This window comes from Prosopis cineraria, unplaced genomic scaffold (assembly GCF_029017545.1).
Source record: "Prosopis cineraria cultivar Desert tree isolate PC_DT_omini unplaced genomic scaffold, ASM2901754v1 PC6, whole genome shotgun sequence".
Classification (NCBI taxonomy): domain Eukaryota; kingdom Viridiplantae; phylum Streptophyta; class Magnoliopsida; order Fabales; family Fabaceae; genus Prosopis; species Prosopis cineraria.
The window spans coordinates 17,144,258-17,168,357 of record NW_026555337.1 but is presented as its reverse complement, the minus strand read 5'-3'; the positions used below and the strand labels follow the sequence as shown (position 1 = coordinate 17,168,357).

Genomic DNA, 24,100 nt, shown 5'->3' with positions numbered 1-24,100 from the left:
TCTTTCCAGCTATCCCTTCACCATCTTCCCTTCCCACATGCCTGTCCACCGAAAGCACAACATTTTTCCCATCTTTTAAGTACTACTAACAAAATTCAATTGCCTCTTCACTTATGTAACTTTCAGTAATACAACCCTCAGGTTGACTTTGATTTTTCACATACCCTTTTAGAACCTTCATATTGCACTCAATAGGGTACATCTACCTTAAATAAGCTGGGCCACACTTTTAAACCTCCCTAACTAAGTAAACAGTCAAGTGAATCATTATGTCAAATAATGCGGGTGGAAAATACATCTCAAACTCATATAATGTCCTCACAATTTAGCGTTGCCAGCTTCCTAACTTTGTGGGGTTAATTACTTTACTACAAATTAACTTGAAGAAGAAGTATGGTTTAGCAATTGAGCATATGCCTACTAGAATAAAGGTCTCCATTAATACATGGCAATCGTGTGTTTTTAAACCTTTTAGCTTTAAATCCTTCACAGACACAATATTTCTAATATTGGAAGAGTAACTTTCTAAAACTTTAACTCTAGCCAAATACTCACAGAAAATTTATTTTTCTCTTTTAGAAATATTATTTTAAAAACTGGACCAGATTGGCTAGTTAGACTGGCAAACTGGCTGTGCGTCCAGTCTGGTTTTCTATTTTAAAGTAGATACAGTTGACTCGGGTTAACCCAGGTGACCCGAAATTAACTCGGATCAACCTACTCAACCCCACGGGTAAGGCGAGTTGGGTAGCTTGATATTTTAAAAAAAAAGACTGAAACGATGAAGAAGAAGAACCCAAATGGAAGAAGAATGAAGAAATGTATGAAGATCTGGCAAAATGAAGAACAAAAATGAAAAAAAAAAAGAAAAACTAGACTTTATTGTTGAAATTAAACACGACGCTCCATTGACCTGGTGAAGCTTCACAATGGGATCTTGCCTTCCATAATAAAATGCCGGAGCTAGATTCCTCACAGTTGTCTGACACAAATTTTAAATGGAAGGGTGAGAGCATGATAACACATCAAAAGGAGGGGAGGAAATAGCCTTCAGAATAGCGGCTTGTTGATAAGGGCACGTTGCTCTCACTTGTCAAGTCTGCTTGACGGCAATACTGCCTTCTTCTTCTGCTCAGTAGAAAGGAGGGAGGAATGAACTGGGAAAGGAAAAAAAATTAAGAACGAAGGGAGAAAATAGGGGCATGATAAAACAAGGATAGAAAAGAAGTGACATGACTCCTTCACAGCATCCAACACACGTTTTCTACCACAACAGTTCACGTATAACAATACTTCTTAAGCTTCTTTATTTTTTTCCCTAGGCTTAGCCTCTAGATATCTATAACATTATTTATTATTTACACATTCAAAAAACTCTTTATTTTTTGGTATGCAAATATTAATAGCTATTAATTATTAAAGTATTATATTTTATATTTTATCAAAACAATGAAATATTTTATTTTATTTTTTAAATGAAATTATATATTTCATGTATCTTTAATATTATACACTAGTTATTATTTTTTAATTTGCAAATTTTTCTCACTTTAATCTTGTTATCTTATTATTAGGTAAATTTATTGTTTTTAAAATATTTTTATTTGAATTAATCTATATAGAATTAAAATAAATTAGTTTCTATGATCCCGGTTTGACCCCGATTGAACCCCTAACCCCTAACCCCTGATCTTAACCGGTTTAGTAACCGGTCTGGTTTTTAATACCTTATTTAGAAAGTATATAGGCAACTACATGAAGGTACGTACAACTTCCCCTTTCTTCTAGTGTCAAGTCTTCCCGTATTCCCATAGCCACCATGTCTAACCTTGCATTAATGTCATTTTTAGTCTTTCTTACAATGTGGAGTAACGTACCCGCAATACTATCACATACATTTTTCTCAATATGCATCAAATCAATAAAATGCCTTACATCCAACTTCCTCTAATAAGGCAGTTCAAAGAAAATTGACTTCTTCTTCCACCCACCTATCCCAAGATGCTTCGCAAAAGGTTTTTCAAACTCAATATCTAAATCCTTAACCTTTTCAAATAGCTCATCATTGGATAATACTAGAGGTGCTGCCTCTTTTTCTAGTTTCCTATTGAAAAATTTTCTTAATCTCTAATAATAATGCCCTTCGGATAACCATCTATGATGTCCCAAATAGAAATTCTTCATACCATGTTCTAACCTCACAGAATGTGTGCTATCTTCACAAACAAGGCATCCAAGTTTTCGTTTGACACTATACCTTGACAAATTACCATAGGTTGGGAAGTCATTAATTGTACTAAACAATAAGGCTTTCAAATTAAAACTTTCCTTACTGTACCCATCATACACCTCAACATCAGTCTCCCACAATATCTTCAAATCTTCAATCAAAGGAGCCAAATACACATCTATATCATTTCTAGGTTGTTTTAGCCCTAAAATTAGCAACATCAACATCAAATACTTGTGATTCATGCATAACCATAAAGGTAGGTTATGATTTATTAAAATTACTGGCCATGTGCTGTGGGTACTACTCTGAAGCCCAAATGGATTTATTCCGTCAATAGATAACTCAAGCCGTAGGTTTCTATTGTCTTTTACAAAGTCAGTATACTCACTATCAATGTTTTTCCACTGTAGAGAGTCAGCAGGATGCCTTAGTATTGTATCTTTAATTCTCCCATCCTCATGCCAAGTTAAATTTCTTGATTCCACTTCACTTCCATGCAATCGGCTAAATCTCGATATTATAGGAAAGTATCATAGCACCTTCTTTGGACTCTTTCCATTCTCCTTATAACGTGATGCTGAATATTTAGGGCTCAGATAATGATTCATATTCTTTCCTAAATAAAATGCAATCATTCGGGCAAGCGTGTATCTTCTTATAGCTCGAGCTAACGAATTTCAACATCTTTTTTGCATCATATAATCGCCTTAAAAGTTTGTTGTCCTTTGATAGCATTTCATCATGAAAATATAAAAGCGAGTTTGTGAAGCTCGTATCACTCCACCCACCTTTTGCTTTCAATTGGTATAATTTTAACACCACAGTTAACTTTGACGCGTGTTCCCTAGCACTAGTGTACAATGCTGTCCCCGCATCACTTCTCAACCTTTCAAGCATTTAAGGACAATCATTGAGTTTTACTTCAACGATGTTGGTCATCTCTTCAAGACAATCTACCTCACTTACACTTGTGTCAAAGTCATTTGACATGTAGCTATAGCTAGTTCTGGTCACATCCCTTACCTCTCCATACTTATACCAACACTTATAATATTGATCAATTTCATTAACTACTAAATGGTCTTCCAATTCCCGTGCAATGACCCACCTCATAAGTCCACATCTTAGATAAGGGCACACAATGCTCTTACTGTCTCCCTCATACTCAATACCAACTTTAATAAAGTGGCTCATCCCCTTCATATATTCCCTCTATTGTCAATCCGCAGACATCCATTCTTTATTCATAATCTCAAATCTATAAAAATTTGTCAAGGGATATGTGATGAGTGGCTCAATAATTATAAGTACAAGATAATAAATTAACTACTAACTCATCAATGCATTACTCATGAACCACGTAATTAAAAATAGTGGGGATCCTTAATAAAAACATCCCCACTATTAAAAATAAATTTAAGTATATTTTAACTTACAGTTCTTCTAGTTGTTTAATAAGGAACAATTTTCATTTTAGAGTACTAACTAGTTGTTAGTACTCTTAGATGAAAATTTGGCATTATAATGTCTTAAAATTGAAACTTTCTTAGGCACTTAGCTCTCTCTTCCAACCTCTTTAATTTAACCCTTTCTATTAATTGTATTTATCATTTAATATAGCACCATCATTCATTTAATGTTAATGGCTAAGCAAAAACAGCAAAATAAGCATATTATGGTGATGCATCAAATATTTTGTATTGGCTACTAGAATTCAGCAATCTTACCTATGTTTTTTCTTCTTTTATCAATATTTTCCCCCCTCAAATTTTTGTTTACAGTTAAAGGCATTGAAACTGAAAGAAGTTTTAGACAATGTTAAGAAACAGAGGCTGAAGTAAAATAGTGAGGGCTAGAAGAAATTAATCATAAAACATTGAAGTCAAAATAGCTTTCAAGTTTACTTCGTCTAACAAGCATTTCAACAAATACCTTATAAGCACCAATTTACAACTTCATGTCTAAGCTCTTCTATTCCAACATCATCCTAACCAAATCTTCAAGATTAACCAATTCAAACAACAACAAAAATCAATTCAGCTTAAATATTTTGAGCCATATATATATGTGCCATTATTAAGCTTCAATGTGCACTCGAAGCTTAAATCTGATTTTTTTTCCTCTCCACGATCATCTTTTTTTATTTGTTTGCTCTTCAAAATGCTGGTGAGTTGTGAGGATTTAGATTTTTCACTTCATAACTCATAGGAAACAAACAAGACAATAATACTATAACCTTAAATTTGCTTTTAACTATCAAATTTGCTACTTTCTAAACTTTCTTTCCTTTCAGGCATTTTATCGAGCACCTCATGTGCATAGTGCTAAAACTATAAATCCAAACTCTAATCTCCTCTAAATCACATCTCAACATTTTATTTGAACACATAGAGACACAGAGAACGCAAAATACAAAGAAACATCAAATGAGAGTGATAGAAAGAAGCTTACAACTAACAAGAACTCCAAATGCCCAATGCTATCGCATGAAGTTGAAGAAGTAATAACAGCATTTGTGAGCAAGTTCTACCTTCAAGATTTCACCAAAAAATGAAGAAATAGGTTTTAGGATTTCATTGAGTAAGATGAGGTTTTAGGATTGAACAAGATGAATGCCCGACAGGTTTTCAACTTTATCTCTATTTCAGTTTTTCGCTCTCTGCTTTCAAATTTTCAAAATGGGAACTGATATGAAGGAGAAAGTAAATATAGGACGGTTCACATAAAGAACCATCCTATATTTTGAAAACATAGAGGATAGTTTTTAAAAATAACCGTCCTCTATCAATTCAGTTTTTAAAAAATTTCATTTTTTTTAATTTTAAAAAAAAATATAGGGTAGTTTAGGGATGAACATCCTTTTCTCCACCTTCTTATATAGGACAGTTTTGTATTAAACCGTCCTATATAAGGAGTCCTCTATTAACAATTTTCTAGTAGTGCTAAAAGTACTAATTATCACAATTAATCGCAATTAACCACCTAATCATTTCCACATAATCCTCTTATGTTCTAACAATTCTCTTTAAGCCTTTTATCATTTTTACTAGCTTTAATGATTCTACACCTATTTTCACCCATTTAAACCCCTCAATCCAGGCTAAATTAAGCTTATAGCTTCAAAGCTTAACTATTAATTCTTAAATCATTCACAAAACTTTAATTTAATGTCCAAGAGTCTTTTTATTACCAAAAGGTGAGAAAACAACTCTTTAGAACTCCCTAATTCAATTTCTCTATATCTCAAACTAATAAAAATTAGGGTAGAATAGGGTACAAACTTATGCGATAAGCGACAGGCCGGAACTAACTCCCAACACTCTAAAATTTGAAGCCCTGGCAAAGACGTCCTTCTCCTCCTTTTTCATTTCTTTTCTCTTTTTTTCCTCTTCTCTTTTCATCTAACACACACAACTCTTTATCCAGATTATATGTCATGCACCACGACGCATGCAGAGTATGATGCGATGCGTGGCATAATGAGGAGAATCTCATTGTTACTCACATGTTTCGCTCCGAACTACCATTCTTCCACCTGAACCTATTTATTCAACGGTCCAACAAGTCAAATATCAATTTACCTTTGAAAATCCTAATTATTTAATTAATTTACTAATTTACCCTTTAATTAGAAATTAATTTTTGGATTAAAAGTTTGGGATATTACATTTGATATTTCACTTGATCTCCTAATTGATTCAAGATCTAATTTGTTTCGTTTATAATTAAGTCAAGACTATCTTGTTTCCTATTTCTTGTTTTCATTAATTAGGAAGATTAAGTCTTACATTTCATTTCCTATTTTATTCTAGTCAAGATTGCTTTCAATATTTTATGAAGTTCTAGTTATGCAAATCCTAAAATTATATGACTGAATATTTTATCTATATTTTCAACTTTATGATTTTAGTTAGGGTTTTGAGTCTTGTCTTTGCCTATAAATAGGCAAGCCTTCATCTCTTATAACCTAAAACTTGTTGAGTAATAAGATTATTCTTATTTTAAAGTTTATAACTCTTGTGAAGTGCTTGTGTTGGTATCCCATGGTAAATACAGATGTGATTAAGAGTCTGATTAATTATTGTGATGTCTTTTAAGGTTAAGATCACTAAAGGCCAATGCTCTAGAAAATCTTTTTTTTTAATCTTTATTTTTTTCTCTTCTTTAATTTTGTGACCTTCTTCTTGTTTTTCTTCCATTTTTTCATTTCTTCCCTTGTGTTTCTTGTATTTGTTTTATGTTTTAGGATTCAATTTTTAACTAGCATGATTTCACTTTCACATCCCTTATCACTAAGTCTGTTATTGCCTTTTTGTTGTAATATATCTTTCTGAGGAGTACATGTCAGAAAAGTGTTAATATCTTTGAAGGGATTAATGGTTGCATCATTTTGACAGCTTATTAAGTTTCATTTCTTCTTACTGAGAAATATGATGGTATATGTTTCACAAAATCCAATGATATGCATGTGAGGCATTATAGTATATTATACACGCAATATTAAATAAATGGCCATAACTCTCCTTTAGAAATGAGATGCATGAATGAAACATGTCCATTCTTAATACTTGCTTTAAATATTAGGTAACATTTAAATTAATTCCATTCTGCAAAGTATTTGATTATAACCATGATTCTTGGTCTTTGCTCAAACACAATTATTTTCTCCATTTAATTATGCTCGCATGATAAAAGTAAAACTTAAATATATTTGTTTGATATTAAATATAATTCATACTTAACCATTTACTAATTCCGTTGTAGGGCTGTTCTAATTGATTTGTAAATGCAGAAGTTAATTTCTGCAAAATGTTGAGATGAAAAAACTTCTGGCTTCAGAAACAATGATAAGACTAAGTGACAGGATTAAAAGTCTCGTCCTTTCAAAGATCAGTGTCTTGAATCTAAATCTCTTCTCTGTCACTTCAAGTTAGAATCATCATGTAGAAGCTTCTGCTGTAACCTATTGCTGAATTTCTTTTTATGACAGCATATCTCGAAACATATATTCAATGCTTGAAGTGGAATTTCATCAAAATTCATATAGTGTGCAATGTCAGATCTGATAAAACACCTTAGGTTGATGAAGAAAGCACTAGCTAAATCCAACACTAATAAACATCTGGAAAAAGCAAATCAAGAGATTCGACGCTGTGATATTTCTAAATTGAAAGAAGAATGTCATACATATACATACATTCTGTAATTATCCCCTGCATTTAAACCCAATGAAAATTACAAAAAATAAATTACAGGTTAGGCCAATACATCCATTCAACACAAAAAGACCCTAGACCAAAGACCCATTTAGAAGTACATAATCTTTAGCACCCTATCCCCTGTAAAATTTAAACAGGAGACAACAAAAAATGTTGCAACTTCAAAAGAGCTATGAAGCATCCAGCGAAAATCTTCTTTACCTTCAACAATAAGAACCATTTGTGAGGACTTCATTTGTTTCTCTTCCGAAGAGATATAGAAACTCATTGTCAGTGGGATTGATTGGATCAAATATCACCTTTCTTCTGTTTGCATAGCTCCTGATCTCCTTCTTCCCTGCAAGTTTCAAGCCCTTCTATTAAAAATTAAAACAAGGGATTCATCAGAATTTTAAGATTCAAAAATAAACCTAGCGTTATAAAACCTTTAATGTCCAGCTCAAGACAATATTGAATCAGTACAAATTTTACTTTTTCATGCCTTCTACTATATTTATTCCATGTGTCATCAGCTGTCTCATTAAGTAGAATGCATTTGATATGATTACCCCTGGAAAAAAATGAGTTCAATAAACAAAACAATATGTTCAAAGCATCAAATACACAACATTAAAAGTTTTCACTGTTTAGAGAGACACTTGGTATCTCTAAGAACTTCAATTTTGACCTGAAACCATCTTGTCTCTCATATAGCTTGTATTTCTTCATCTCATCAATGATTCCAATTACATATGAAATCAAATTATTCATACGGACTAACAATTGCTATGAAATGATGTTAGGGCTAAACTTTGAATAACCATTCATCAATTCAAAATTATTTAATATCTTCTTCCCTCTTGAATAATCACTTCAAACTTCTGAAATAAATATTGATCTCGAGCTTGAATTTTAGTAAGCTATTTCGTAGAAAGGGAAACTTAAATAATCAGAATATGCAAATGAAATGGCAAAGTCTTTCAATATATAAAAGAAAAAAAGGATTACGAACCATAAAAGAACATGCAAATATCCAAAAACAAAATATATTTAAACCTGTCAATACATAAGAATGTAGTTTAACGTCGTTGTTTCTAGTGGGTCCGAAAGCCAAATGTCTTTGTAAGCATGAGCTACAGTGACCAATATCATAACGTGCCGACATGGTAGAAAAATCAATATGTGGTCCCCAAATATTCATATCTGGTCAGAAGTTTTGTTGGATTTTGAAAATGAATGACCAAAACCAAAAAAGCAAAAGAAACTATTTGGCAGCAAAAAGTTTTAGCCTTTTCTCAACTTCTTTTTCTATCTCCAATCAAGAATAGCAACAGAAATTACGCGCCAAAGATTGAAGGAACCTTCCGAAGTTTGAGACTTGAGAGGTTAAGAACCGAAGCTTTGTCTTTCCTTACACTGCAAGACTTCTTCTCACAACACTGACTGAGCGACGCGTTTCGGCTGCACAATTAGCGGGTTCGCCCCCCTCCTTCTTTTTCAACGCTGTATCGTGGTATTTCATTGGAGACAATTTAATAAAGCAAATCGTTTTCCGATTTGGACGTATACAAAAGATAATTATTTAATAAACAATTAATAAGGGAAAATTACAGTAACATTTCTCTAAATTATATAAATAATAATCTGATTATTAAAAATGTCATAATTTAATTAAATTTTTTAAAAAATTTTTATTGATAATAATTATATAAATAATCAAATTGCCTTTGTAGTAATATTAAAAATTTGACATGCAAATTTGTAATTTGCTATTATATTGTTGTGAATATTAGAAATAAAGTTGTGATTATTTAAATAAAACTTATAATCATTATTTATTATTTTTAACACTTTTATTGAAGTTTCAATGAATTTTTCTATCATTAATAAATTGATATAAATGATCAAATTGTCCTTATAACAATATTAAGAATTTGACATACAAAGTTGTGATTTACTGTTACATTGTTGTGAATATAAAAAAAAAGTTATGATTATTTAAATAAAATTTTTCATCATTACTTGTTAATTATTTCCAACGGTTGTAACAATATAGGATTTTTATTTCTAATAAGAGTAATTTAATTATTTATATAAATTTATTAATGATAAAAAAATTTTTAAGTACTTTAATTGAATTATGACATTTTGATAGACTAAATTATTATTTATATCAAAGAATTTTTTTTATCATTTTTTCATTAATAAATATTTAACAATGTGGTTACTGAAGGAAAATACTCATTACATATATTAATTTTTTTAAAAGGGAAAAATTTATTAAAAATACTATGAAATAGCTAACTTCAATATTTATTCATTACATATTATACAATTATTAAATACTAGAAAAAATTAATCATTTAGTCCTTATAGTTTTAACTTAGTTATAATTTCATCCTTTAACTTTGATTCATTATAATTAAATTTTTAAAGTTTTGATTTGATTGTAACTTTTCTAAACTTTTACTCTTATAATTCAATCCTTTATTTTTATTCATTTAAAAACTTGACATGATTAATTTTCCCTAAATATTAAAACAAATATTAGTTCAGGGACACAAGGGGATTCATCTTTTGATTTATTATGGCTGTTGACGAAAGAGATTACGTGTAATTGTGAAACTACAATTAAATTTTTTCCATCTCCCGAAAATATTCTGCAAACACATCAGATATAATAAAATGACATTGTGAATTAAATTTCTATATTAAAAATGTTTATGTGTAATCCAATCATCTCAATTGGCTCATGTCAATTCTGTTATTTTTTAAAGGGAAAAAAAAAAAGAAATGTCACTTTTACGTTACTTTTAAAATGCACATCTTGAATTTTCAACTTATTATTCAATTTGTCAGGTTAACTCTGTGAAACATTAATTTCATCAACAAGTATATTATTTCCATATTCCAAAAATTATTTTAAAAACAACTTCGTTTTGGTAAGAAAATCTAAAAAGATGAATGAACTAATTAATTTTTACAAATTTGTTTTCTTGACAATTCATCCAATTAGCTCAATTGACTGAGGTCAAATTCGTGCAATTGATAACAACAAAAAAAGAAGAAAAAAATGACATTTTGAATGAACTTTTAAAATTTAAAATGTTCTGATGTCAACTAATACACTCAATTGTTTCAAGTGAACTCTGTTCAAAGCATGGGATGTGAGTCTAGTTTCTATGAAGATATGAATAAAGCTTCTGTTTAACAAAATTATTAAAAATAAAAATGTCAAAATAAATAAAGGCATGATAATGGGATTGAGCAGATTGCTCATAGGATTAAAGTATAAAACTGTCCGGAATGTTTTCAAAAAGACTCAATTGGTATCCTAACATTTTTAAAAATGCAAGTCAACCCAACATTTTTTTTTAAATTGGAAAATGTCGCATTGGATTCACAAAAAAGCTAAGCAGTGTTCATTTGGTTAAATGGACAGACTCCACACATTGATGGCACAAGACATTTTGACTATTGCCACATATGTTGCTTCTTCTAGTTGCTTAAATATCCTTGTAACTTCTATAAACACATAAAAGAGGCTAAAAAATCAATCTTTTTATCTCCTTGGAAAAATATCAGGCCAAAAAAAAAAAACAAAGAACAAAGGAAGCAGAGGAAATGGTGGAGGGTTCTTGGCAACATTTGGCTTTCCTTTGCGCTACGATTCATCCCAAATCAGAAGACGACATCAATATAGTCAACAGATTCCAACAAGCTCTTGGAGTACAAACCTAGGTTTACTAGGTTTTCTGAGTATCAGTTTGAATTTTAATTTATATATGCCAAACATACATTTAGAGGATTCAACTATTTGGATATATTTTTGAGGATTATCCAAACAGGTCTTAAATAATTTTATATTAAATGTTTTTGACATTATTACCGTTGAAAGAAAACTTTGAATTATCTTGAAGAAAATTTCGAAACGTTTAAACTAAAGCAGATTTTGGATTTAAAGGTAAAATTTGTTTAAAGCTTAATCCAAAGATTAAAAGTTGCTAAGCTGAATGTAATTGGGTTTAGAAACAATAGAGAATAAATTGAATAAATTCAGATTAATTAGAAAGGATTGATCAGAGAAGATCACAAATTATAAAATGTGATAAATTTTGCTTAGAAGAAACTTCGAAGCATTTGGATGAAAATTTAAAATTATTTGACTCGAAACTTGGAACTAACTGGAGAAAGTTGAGAGGACAAGCTTGAGTTCCAAAGAGAAGAAAAACATTCGAAGAATTTGAACTAAAACTTTAAATTATTTTAATAGGTAAAACAGAGAATGAAAACTTCGAAGTGTTAAGGCTAAAACTTCAAAATATTAGGAGTTAGAATATTGAAGCTCTGAAACTTCGAAACATAGAGAAAGAGCAAAACTGCCAAATATTCAGGATCAGCATTATAAAGGTGCATAAACTTCGAATTATATGAGGCAAAATATCGAAGTATTTAATGTTAATTAGAGACAAGGGCACTCAAACTTCAACAAATTTGAAGTTTGACAAAATAAGAAAAAATTTAAAGGTTTTAAGCCATTAACTTAAACCTGATAAATACAAAATCTTCACTAAATTTCTTATAATCAAAACCAAATAAACTTGTTTATATAATATTTTCCAATAGAATCAATCAGATACACATACATTAACACCTCAGAATAGAGGACGAAAACAGATTTCTCCCCTTCTTGTAAATTCAAATTGAATAGAAGAATCTCAAGCATAGGTATATAAATGATAAATGTCTTTAAGTTTTGCAATTCTGCCAAGCCTCGTAAAATTTAATGGAAGAATCACATTAAAAACCTGACAAGAAAGTTATTTGTAAGTAAAGGTCAATATGAAATTGATTGTTGTTAAAATGAAAATATAAACTTTTTTTTAAATAAGACTTGTTATTAATTCTTGTTTATGAATAATTTTTTCTCAGGTCTCCTTAAATATAATTCTCCCAAATTTAATTTAAACTAGCAGCAATACACTCATGCTACATGGGATTTTTTTAATACAAATTAATATTAAATAAATATTAATATATTGCACATTATTTTAACATAGTGAAAATAACTATATTTTTAAATTTCTTTAGTGAATGCTATTAACTGTATTTTTATTCCAACTACAATATGAGAAGTTTTTATTATTTATTACAATATATAAATAAAAATGCTGTTTGAAAAAAGTATAAACAATTGTTATTTTAGAATTTGTTATTCAGTTATCCTCAGATATTTACAATAATTTATTTTAATCTATATATTGGACCCATGCAAATGAAAAATGTTAAGACATACTTCATCTGATCCTATTTATAAAACATATTTTAAAAGTAATTTTTAGTTCAAAAGATAAGACATGTTGTAATAATTAATTTATTTTTTTAATTTTACCCCTTATTGATTAGCATAAAGATATTTAATATAATTATATTATTATTTAAAGTTAAGGATAAAAATAAAAGTACTTCTCACTTTATTATGATACTAAAAAAATTAACTTTTCTTAAAATACATGAAATGATTAAAAGTATTCTATAATAAGAATTAGAGGGAGTATATTTTTTTTAACTTTAAAATTTGTTATTCATTACATATTAAAATTAAAAATAGAAATAACAATTGGTTTTATTTTCACACAAGTTATTTTAGAATATACTCGTATATGCTAAAAATATGATTAACATTTTATTTTTTATAAACTATTTTAGAATCAATTAAAATTGAGGGAAGTGATATAAATTTTTGAGCAATTAGTTGGGGTGAATTTCCATCCTTGTAAATGTATCAAAATAAAAATAATCCTTTTAACTAAATCTCACCCCTTAATAAATTAGTTAATTATCTTTCAACCAATCTTATATTTTTATATTTACTCTAATTAAATATTTTAAAAAAATAAAATAATCTATTTAATAAAAATGTCTTACATTTTTTAACATTTAACTCCTAAAAAGTAATGATTATATTTTTTAATGGAAGGAATAGCTAATTTTTTAACATTGTAGATAAAAAATATTAACATAATATCATAAAATTTTTTTAAAAAAATTAAATTTTAAAATTTAAATTTAACTTTTAAAAAAGTTAAAACATAAATTATAACTTAAATTTAAATTTAAATTTAAATTTTTAAAAATTAATTTGCGAAGGCAATTTTAATATATAAAAAAAATTAAGAAAGTAATTGCATGGCCAAGCCGACAAAGGAAGGGAGATTCAATACCATACCAAACATTCTGCAACGTAGTTTTATTTCAATTCTGATTCTGATTCTGGTTCTGGTTCCATTTTCTATTCCAATTCCGAATTTCATCGAAAAAGACTTCCATTGTACCAAAACAGGCCGAATCTCCTCTTCCCACTTGTCTGGTAGCTGGGAGCTGGTAGCTGTTAAGGAGTAGGAGTCCATTTTTCTTCGTCCACAGAAAAAGCATTACACACTCGGTCGAGCTCGCCGTCGGACGACGTGTCAGCCCTGCGTCGTTGTTCTCGGTCAAGTATTGAAGAAGGTTCAAACCCTAGGGTTTTTTCTACTGCCAAAATCTGGTGAGATTCATTTATTCACTCTGGCTTTGAATCTATGTTTGAATTTATTCCCCGCGTCTGTTCCTGCGGTGTTGTCAACCCTGTGTCGGGCATCGTTGCACTGTTTCTTACTTTGTTTTAAATTTTTCATTTTAATTTGGCTTTGAGTCTGGTCTTGTAATCGTTTGAATATTGACGCTTTTGAATAAAGATTGAGTTTACTATTTTTTTTTTAAGTTTTATTACCAGTTTTTGCTGAATGGTGTTTAATCAGCTATTATACTTCTGCCCTCTTCATTTGATTACTAGCGACATATATGATTTGGATTGTTTGTTGTGCAATGTTGGATTTGTTGTGTATTGGCATTCTATTTGTTAGTCTCTTTATATTATCATCGATTTAAGAAAATTCCCAAGGTTTTGTAAACGGCAGAGTTAGCTCTATTTGTGTCTAACAATTTAGAAGCTTGAGTTTAAATTGTCATTCTTCAGTTGCTTGGAGGGGTTGCCTGAATCAATTGGCTCACTAAGGTCTCTTTGTCAAAGTATTTGGAACAAAAATTTGAAGGATAATGTATCAACTATTCATAATTTGAAGATTTCAGTGGGGGAAGATGCCCCCACTGAGTGTGATATAGGCCCGCCTATGGATTCTCATGTAAGTATTTCTTGGACTGGTAAATGCATTGATTTGTTTGTTTTTTCAATTGCCAAGAAATTTTATTTGGCTTGTGAAATTCTTGAAGATTCAGGTGTTATTATTCATCATTGTAGGCCTGGAAGGACAGGATGGAGAACATGCAGTATGCTGAGGAGCTTGTCAGAGAGTTCCTCATTTTCAGAGGATTTACAAATGCACTTCAAACTTATGAAAGCGAACTGCGGACTGATGTTGGTAAAGGTTTTGAAGTAGATAAGATCTTGGACCTAATCTTCTCTGTATATATTCCTAAATTTCAAGCCGAAAAGTTAGTTGGTCTGCTCAGTTTCTTCAAACAGTATCTCTCATCATCGTCTGAAGCAGTGCTAATTGCTACCTTATCTAAATTGGAGGCTTCAATTTTACGGTATTACATAGTCCATGCATTGCAAATGGGAAGAAGAGACAGAGTGGTAGATTTTTTTGCAGTGAGAGGCAATGAATTGCTGGAAAGGTCACATGATTGGATTCCATGGTTTGGTGCGTTTTCTTATACTTCTGTTGTACTCTAATGAACTATCAGTATGAACTTATGATGCTGAGTGGCTGTAATGCAGCAATTCCATATATCAAGAATCCCCACTTGGATCCAGAGTTTCACATTTATTTCTCCAAGGAATGGTTTGAGGCCATGCATCTTGCTGTACGAAACTTCTTTTGTGAGATCTTCAATGGCAGTCATATCCTTTGAAAAATATTTTTATCTGTCCCTTTTCTTTTTTCCCCTTCTCTAAATTTGATATTTTGTTCTTTTATTTCCGGTCTCTTTATGTTTCAGATACAAATATACATTCAAAAGTAAAACAAAATTTTCAGTTCTGTCAATCAATCCTGAATAACAAAATTTTCAGTTCTGTCAATCAATCCTGAATCCATAAAACTTATGGTCAAGGTGGCTGTGGTCAATCAAACTCTTATTGGGCATGATGCATGTCTAGTTTTGATTCTAAGGCCCTAAGATTTGGTTCTGAGACTTCCCAGGACTGGAAGGTTACTTTGATTTTAAGGGAAAAAATAAAATCAATTCCCTTGGGAAAAAAAGTGCACACCCAGAGGTGTTCTTTTGTTCTGCTAGATACTTGGCTCGGACATTGATCGTAGTGTTAGTGCATTATCAAACTTAAGAATTCATATTGAATACTTTTATCTTTTTGTAAACTTGATTTTGAATAGTGTGACTATGGGCTTGCACTTAGTGGATGTCCATTATAATGTTGCAAACAAACAGAAAAAATGTCACAAGAAAAGAGAAGAAATGCATAAGCGGTTTCATTTGCCTCTAATAGCCAATAGGTAGTGTTCTTTTTATTTTTGTCCAAAGTATTAACCTCTCAAGTTAGTCCTACAATTATGTTTCCCTGATTATTTTCATCTCTCAACCTGTGTCATGAGAATCAATTTCTCATTTTGATCCTTCAATGGTATGAAAATGATTGGAGTAAAGCTACCAAGGGATTAAACTGAGAGAAATATGCTTTGGATGATCCAACTTAGAAGTTAGTCATCTATCAGGGACAAGAGTAATAATTTACTCAAAATTAATTTATTTGAACAATACTTCTTAGTTTCTGAAAATATTCTTAACAAAATCACGTCTACCTGCTTTACTGAAGATTAGTTCAGATACAAATACTACCAACATTCTCAAAAGAGAGATCAGACAACTGAATCTTAAGTTGTCCCAACTCCAGGCTTTACTTGAGGAGAAAGAGGCACAATTAAGTCAGCTTAGGAGGTAAGGATTTTTTATTCAATTCTTGGAACTCCAAATGTAATTAAATTTAGTCCTGTTTGAACTTTGGTTGCAGTATGGAAGGAAGTAATGATTCATCAAGTATCTTGCGTGAAGAAGGTATTTACACATTGAAAGATACTCCAGAAGTTTGCACGACAATTAATCCACAAATAGGTGAAACAGAATTTAGCCAGGAATCTGTTGTTGCTGGGCCTAGTAAAAATGATTCAGAATGTATCAGCTCCAATTATGATGTTTCAACTTTGCAATTGGGTGACCTTTTGGAAAATGGCAAAACAGGTGATACCAGTCAAATAGTTGATGACAGTGCCCAAATAGGTAGACAGATGCTCTAAGACCACCGCTTCATCATGAACTTCCATGAAGTTGTTGTTTTGTCATAATCTTTTATACAAGTTGATGACTGCTGTCATAATTTCCTGGATGTATGGATATGTCTAAAATCCAGAAGGCAAGGGATGTCATTTTTAAGAATAAGTGGCATTGGAGTATGAAGTCAAGTATGGATAGTATTGGATCTCTGTAAATTCAGAGAAGTTGTTGCTGAATATCAAATTAAGCCAGCTTCAAAATTCATATTGAAATGAATATATATGTTTATAGTTATATGTATATGTAGCCAACCCCATCTAGTGGCATAAGACTTGTTGTACAGTTTTATTTATATGCATACATAAACAAAAGTTTCTGATAGTTGATGTAAGGAAGCAATTAATTATTTCCTTCTTTTGCGGATTTGATATTAAAAATATATGTAGGCCTCTGTACCATTTGCACCCAACACCCAGTCTTGATAAACTTTATCTACACTTGAAATCCCACCTAATTGTTACTGCATAAATTATGTATTGGTTGAGATAGGAATCAAAGAAAAATCTGATAAATTATTTATCATATGGTTAATCTTGTAGCAGAGAACGGTGAAGACAGTTATGTGGAAGAAGATTTTCCAGAAGTCAAAGTAGAGCACCAGGTAAATTTGGGGTTGGAGTCATATCTCAGGTCTGAAGTTTTGTATTCTTATTTTACTGTTGATTTGCTTCTCCTTCTTACTGAGTCATCTTCTTACCATCTATATTTCCTGATCATACATAATTTTATTGGAGTCTGTAACTATTAATTTACTGTGGCTTCTAGGAAACATTCTTGGGGCACACAAGTCCCATAAGCCGATGCCGCTTTTCTGCATCTGGGAACAATATTGCCAGTGCATCCCTGGATGGAACTGTCAGGTATTTTCTTGCAAGGCATTTAACATATATTCATCTTAGGATTATGATGGGAAAAAATAAATGGTGTTGGTTAAATGCTAGTCTTGATATCTTGTAAGAAAAAAAAATGCTTGATTTGCTTGCATACATAATTTGTTTTCAGGACCACTGAATGTTGGTAGAGGGCGCTGATGGCCCAAGGCCCATTTTATATGGGTTTCATTTTATCTGTTTTTATTAGTTAATATTTTCTATATTTATCCTTTATTTAATGTGGGAGATTAGAATCAGATTTGATGTGATCTTATATCTATAATTTAAATTCCAGATTCTGTTTGATTGTAACAAACCCTAGATATATCTCTCTATATGTATCCTATGTTGCTATGAATGAAAGTTGAAGCTGAGAAATGCTCAGTTGATTTTATCGCATGTTTATCAAACATCACTTCTTTTTCTGTGTTTCGTTTGTCTCTCACCAAGTATCCCAGAGATTGGTCTACAGCTTTTCCTAATATAGGTGCAATCCACTTTCTCATGAAAACTTATCTTGCTCTGCTGTATTATTTATAAAGGATATGGACATATGACTCATCAACTCCAGTATCTAGAAATGCAACCATTTACTGTGGCACAGAAATCTTGTCTCTTGACTGGGAGTGTAAGTCAGATCGCTTGGTACGTGAATTGGTTTCACATGGCGTCACATGTTATTTCATAGTATAGCTTGTATCATAAGATCAATTCACTTGAATTTTTTTTTTTTAAAAGCTTCTGATAGGCACATCAGATGGGTGCGTTAAGGCTTGGAATGTGGATGCAAAGAGAGTTGTTTGTGACCTCAACACAACTGAAACATTTCCTAGGTGTTTCCTAACCCAATAATGTACTTTGCAGTCTCTTTTTTCCTTTTGTTTTGTTTGTTAAAGCCATTAAAGTATTATATGTGGTTGCAGTGTATTAGATGTGAAATGCAGCCCTGTAGAACCAATTTTTGTGTCTGCAGCAGCATCTGGAAGGTACTGATTTAATTTTTGAATCTTTAGATCCTTTGAATTTTTAAACTGACTGAATGTGGTTGTTGAATTCTCTGTTTTTACACTTGTGTGTTTCCCTATGATGTTGTGTATGTTATTTTATTTATATTTGCAGGCCGTGGTGTTTCACCTCCCATGGAATTGTGCCTGTTAAAAAACTTCAATGTTTAACCTTCCTGTTTTTCATGTTTCTAAATATTTAACATTTTGTTGGTGAAAGATATTTCACATTTTAACGATTAATCATGTGTTGGTCTTGCCTTTGTAGTGTGGGTTCTAACAACTTGGATAATCTTGGCTTTGCTTCACTGACTGTGTGGAACATGAAGACATGGAAAGCCATGGTATGAGCTCCTTTTTATGTTGTTCATATTTATATTTTTAAGTTGTGTTGTTTAGGTCATATATATTTTTTTAATTCATGAAGACAGTTCTTCCCCTCGGAGAAGATCCACCAGCAATTACTTCTCTATGCTTTAATCACAATGGGAAGATTTTAGCAGCTTCTGCCATTGATGGAATGATTCACATGTTTGGTATCCTTAATTTATTTATTTTTATTACTTTCTGGCATTAATGTAATTTGTGATTCACCTATAAAGTGAAATCTGTTACGTTTCTCGTACTTGGGATAATATATCTTTCCCTGTAAGTGCTAATCTGTTGGATTTGATGTGCTTTTTGGAGGTTCCATACTTGCAAAGGAATTTTTTTTTTTTGGGGGGGGGTTGTTTAGTGATGTCAAATGATGCAAAAATTTGTTCTAGAAGAGTTTGTTTGGTTTAACATTCATGTCCTTAAACTGGCTAAAGACATGTCGTGTGGTCTACAAATCACTGGCTGGCCTGCGCATGATTCTTCTATCAGTTCAATACTTTTTGGACCTGATGAGACTAGCATTTTCAGCTTAGGCTCTGACGGGAAGGCAAGTATTATTAATTTAACTTTTGGCCTGAAAATAATGATGGTGTGATGCTTATCACTCCTACATGTTAAATGATCTTATCAATTTAATTGACAGGATTTTTTATTTTTTTTTTTGGGTTTAGATATTTGAATGGAGTTTGCAAAATCAAGGACAAATCATGTGGTCAAGAAGCTGTAATAGGTAAGTTTTCATTTTGATAATTTTTTATAGACTTATAATCATTATTATTTCTTTATTTTAAAGAAGGCATGGAGTTGTATTAATATTGGATAGATCAATTCATCTACTTGCCAAGGTGCCAAATATAGCTAATTTAGGCACATGAACGAGACGCATGTCTGAACGCTGATACTTCTCAGAGCAGTGCTCGTGCAAGAAGGATGATTGCACCACCATTCATATATTAAGTGTTCGGGTGCAAGGGAACCTTTGCCTTAATGGAAGCTGTAAATTTGGTTATTCTTATCTTGTATGAGGCAGGATTTTTAATAGCAATCTTTCTTTTCTGGTGGCTGAGCTGATTTAATTATGGGTGGATACTTTCACTGGCTAAAATATTAGGCTAATCTGACTTCTAGTCAGCAGTAGAAGTCGTACTACATGTGATATTTGTGCGGAACAACAGTGCATTTTGTTGTCATAAATTTGGGTCCCCTATTTCCCTTCTCCTACGTTTGGACATGTTCAAAAGAGTTTTCCACTAACAGGATTTTTTACTAATTTTTTGCAGGCTGCGATACCCAGGAGATCTAAAATATTGCAGACATGAGATGGCTTTGGATGGTAGTGGGAGGAGACTCTTAGTAACGTCAGGTTCAGTGAGAGCACCAATATATGAGGTTCAAATTTATACCCTCGCCTCCTTTTCAATACCAAGTCAAGTTCATTGATAATAATGCATTTACTCTCTGGAAAAGGAATTAGAATTTGCTGGTTGTCATATTGGTTTGACTTGCATCACTGGTCTTCAGATGATGGATTGAAAGCTTATGGTTACTTACCAGGGAGCTTGTGATTGCTTACTGGGAAAAATGCAAACACTCCCTTTCTTTAAGCAAACAATCCCTTTAATTTGAGCCTTTTGCCAAAACTATGAAAGATAGAAAACATCCGTATAATTTTAACGAAGATGTCACTTACCCTTTGCTTGGATGGGGAGGAAAATAGTGAGTAAGGAAAGCTATAAGGGAAAACTCCCAAAAATAGTGAAAAAATGTACTATTTTTGGAAATTTTTCTTCCTATTTTTTCCCCTTCCCTATTGCATTCCCACTTTTCTCTCTATCCAAACCAAGCTTTAATTTCTAGTTTGTCATGCACGAATGAATCAAGTGGAGCCTTTGTCAAACAACAACAATAACAATAAGCCTTATTCCATTAGATAGGGTCGGTTATATGCATTATTATCGGCCATGCTTTTGGGAATATTGTGAACTGAGAGGTCTCATTCAACAACTTTCATAAGTGTTTTTTTTTTTTTTTGTCTTTCTCCATCTTTCTTTAATCCTTTGTGAAAATAGGGTGTTTAAATTCTCAGTAGTGATGTTTGTGGGGGGATGTTTTCTAGTTTTCATAGTTTAGGGTGGTGTTTGCAAATGACTCAATTAAGAAGTGATAACCAATGAGGGTTGGGTTTATTGGTGGAAATAGATGGGATCGAGGTAGGTTTTGACCAAATAGACTTAAGTCTGTGTGGTAGGTCAGAAGCTTGAACTTAGTTTGAAGCTTATATAATGCTTTTTTCACGACTTAGGTTTGAGCCTTCCTAAAGTTTGCTCAAGCCTAAAAGTATATTTTAAAGCCTTCTTAAAAGTAGGCTTTTTAAATAAGCTTACATAATAAGCTTCAAAAATCTCATAAGTTTTAGGATTATTAAAGCTTATATATGTACAACCTGATTTACCAAGTAAAATACATAATAAGCAAGAAGACTTATCAACTACAATGTATAACAACATTGAAATTAATACATGCATGGTCGAATCTAACTGAAAACATAACCAACAAACTAGAAATGAAAAAGAACATATTGATTAAAAAGCAAATGGTCAAAACTATATATTATAAATTCAGCATACCAAAGATAATAAAAAAGAACATAAGCAAAGAACCGTCTAGTGCTTTTAAGTTTTGATATAGAAGAACGAGAAAAAGTTGAAGAAAGGGGGTGGAGTTGATTATATCCAAGTTTCTAAATTAAATAAAAACAATTAGATGGAGAAAAGGAAGAAATAGTCAGATTCCACTTAAGAGTATGGACAAAAGCTTAGCAAAAATATTCCACTATTAAAAAAGAAATCTTATCTATATATTGTCTTGTGTATTTCTAAATTTCAAGATGATTTGATAAAGATGGATTGTAAAGCAGCAAAAGATGTTTTACAGAAAGACATTAAAAATTTAGCTTCAAAGCATGTTTTCATTAGATGGCAAGCAATTTTATCTTGTTTTGATTTCAACGTATAGTTTATAAAGGGAACAAATAATTCTCTTATGGATTTCCTAACAAAAGAATTTTTATAGTGAAAATTTTTTAAAAATGAGTAAAGTCATAACCTCAAAAGGCAAAGGAAAGGCAAAAGCCATGCAGCCATTACAGTCATCTACTCCTCAAAAGCCAAAAAAACCAACCCTTGAGGATAGAGGATTATATTTCTCAATTTCTTGAGCCATCACAGACATATCAACAAGTTGTCAATATCCAAACGAACAAAGACCCGATAGAAACCTCTAAATCAGGACCAAGCCCATGCTTTCCTAAAGAATATGTGATGACAGCATGTGTAATAGAGCCAGAATTTCAAAGAGAGAATATATCCCATACCATACAGGCAATATTTCCTCCTCATCAAAAGGAATGCATTTGGAATTATATTCCAATCAATATGAAAAAAGACTTAAGATATTATGAATTAATCTTAGGGAATTAAAATTCCATCACGATTAATTGCCAAGGAAAGCAAGGAGGATGTTACAGCCAAATAAAAATTCGTAAGGCATTAACTCCAACTACTTGGGGGTTATTCACCTTATACATCCAAGATTCTCCCAATAAATTATCATGATCTAGTTTATAATTATTTTGATTATAAAGAAGCATGGTACAATGTTTTGTACTACAAAAATTATGAACATTCCTGGTTTTTCTGGTTTGATCGGGATTGTTTGAATGCTTTTCTAAAATGGTTCCTTGAATGGTTCTATATTTTTGGATCAATAAAGAAAATACTCTCTCTAAAGGTGGCAGAAGGGTATGAATCTTTTAAAGAAAAAACCAGTTTCAAACAAAAAAGAAAAGCCATTTTATTTCTTTTATCATTATGTAATAATATATATGTGAATAGCTTGCCTTTTAAGGGTTGTAGGCTGGGCATTATAAAAATAGGCCTGAACTATTTTTCTAAATAAGCCTAATCAAAAGTCTAAACCTGGTTTGGCCTGAAGTAAATTGGCTAGAAGGCCCCTATTGGTCCACACTTCCAGCCCTAGCTAGGTCTAGTGGAAAAACTAGTCTTTCACAATGTGATAAACCAATGTTGAATTCTCACTAGAATAGATGTTCACATGAAATGCTTGATTGTACCATGAACAGAATTATCTCCAATAAGGCACTTGTGAGTTGTGAGCAATCAAAAAAGTTGAGAAGTGATAAATATCCACTACCTCTATTCGTTCCTTGCCCTGTGCTAGATTTTTAGGTATGATGATTTCACTCTTTCGTGTCTCACTGTGCTGTCTCAGGTTCAAGGTCGTCAAAATGGGTGGAGAACACTTGCTCATGCTGCCTCTGTTACGACTGTTGATTGGCATCCGAGCTTGCCCATTTTCTTGACAGGATCGGCTGATAATTCTGTCCGAGTAACATCTTTACGATAGTTCATCGTCTGGAAGATTTTTTCATTCTTTCTGTAGTAGTACGCTGTATTTAATTCATCTATTTTAATATGTTGGGTCTGTTTTTTAAATATTCAGTTTGTACATCTTGGTTTTGACCATTTCTAGAAATCCGTCAGTCTGATGAACTAATGTATGCCTATAACTAAGTCATCGCTTATTTCATGATCTGCATATGCATCCACATGTATTCATGGGAGTTCTGGATTTTAATCTAAATACTTCAAGTTCAGAAATAATTATGAGGATTAACTAATTTTTTTAAACTGTATAAGTTGATTGAAATTCTCTTGTATTTAATGGGAGTATATATTTAGAACGTTCTTTCGTGTGTGCGGGCTGCGGGTGCGTCTGTGCAGGCACGCGGCTTGTGAAATTGTTAAAGAAAAGATCGGTAAAATTTCTATATATGAAAGTCAGTTAAGTTCCCAGATGAATAGTGAAATCTTTAAGGGCAAATAGTTAAAAGTTCGAACGCTGTGGAGTTACTGAAGCCGTTTGCATTGCAATGCTCATCACTAGAGTATTTATGTCGGACCTGTGTTTCAATTAAAATTAATTTTTATCATTCAATTAGTTTTTAAATATTTTTAATATTATATTTATTAATATAAAAAA

General features: G+C 31.6%; 1 protein-coding gene across 6 annotated transcripts; it reads left to right on the top strand.

Moving 5' to 3' along the window:
- Positions 1-13,659: 13,659 nt before the first annotated feature.
- Positions 13,660-23,721, top strand: LOC129313373 (uncharacterized). Of its 6 annotated transcripts, none has more exons than XM_054956403.1 (17): positions 13,660-13,978; positions 14,450-14,615; positions 14,732-15,137; positions 15,215-15,337; positions 16,257-16,392; positions 16,466-16,731; positions 17,325-17,386; positions 17,551-17,645; positions 18,200-18,302; positions 18,396-18,490; positions 18,563-18,643; positions 18,930-19,005; positions 19,089-19,197; positions 19,474-19,586; positions 19,711-19,769; positions 20,320-20,428; positions 23,330-23,721. In XM_054956403.1, the coding sequence occupies exons 2-17, from the start codon at positions 14,604-14,606 to the stop codon at positions 23,462-23,464; spliced, it is 1,980 nt and encodes a 659-aa protein (XP_054812378.1). In that variant the 5' UTR covers positions 13,660-13,978; positions 14,450-14,603; the 3' UTR covers positions 23,465-23,721. The 6 variants fall into 6 exon arrangements, with proteins under 6 accessions (XP_054812378.1, XP_054812381.1, XP_054812380.1 ...); XM_054956406.1 differs by having other exon boundaries at positions 13,662-13,978; positions 16,251-16,392; positions 16,466-16,509; positions 17,328-17,386; XM_054956405.1 differs by having other exon boundaries at positions 13,662-13,978; positions 16,251-16,392; positions 16,466-16,509.
- The last annotated feature ends 379 nt before the right edge of the window (positions 23,722-24,100 follow it).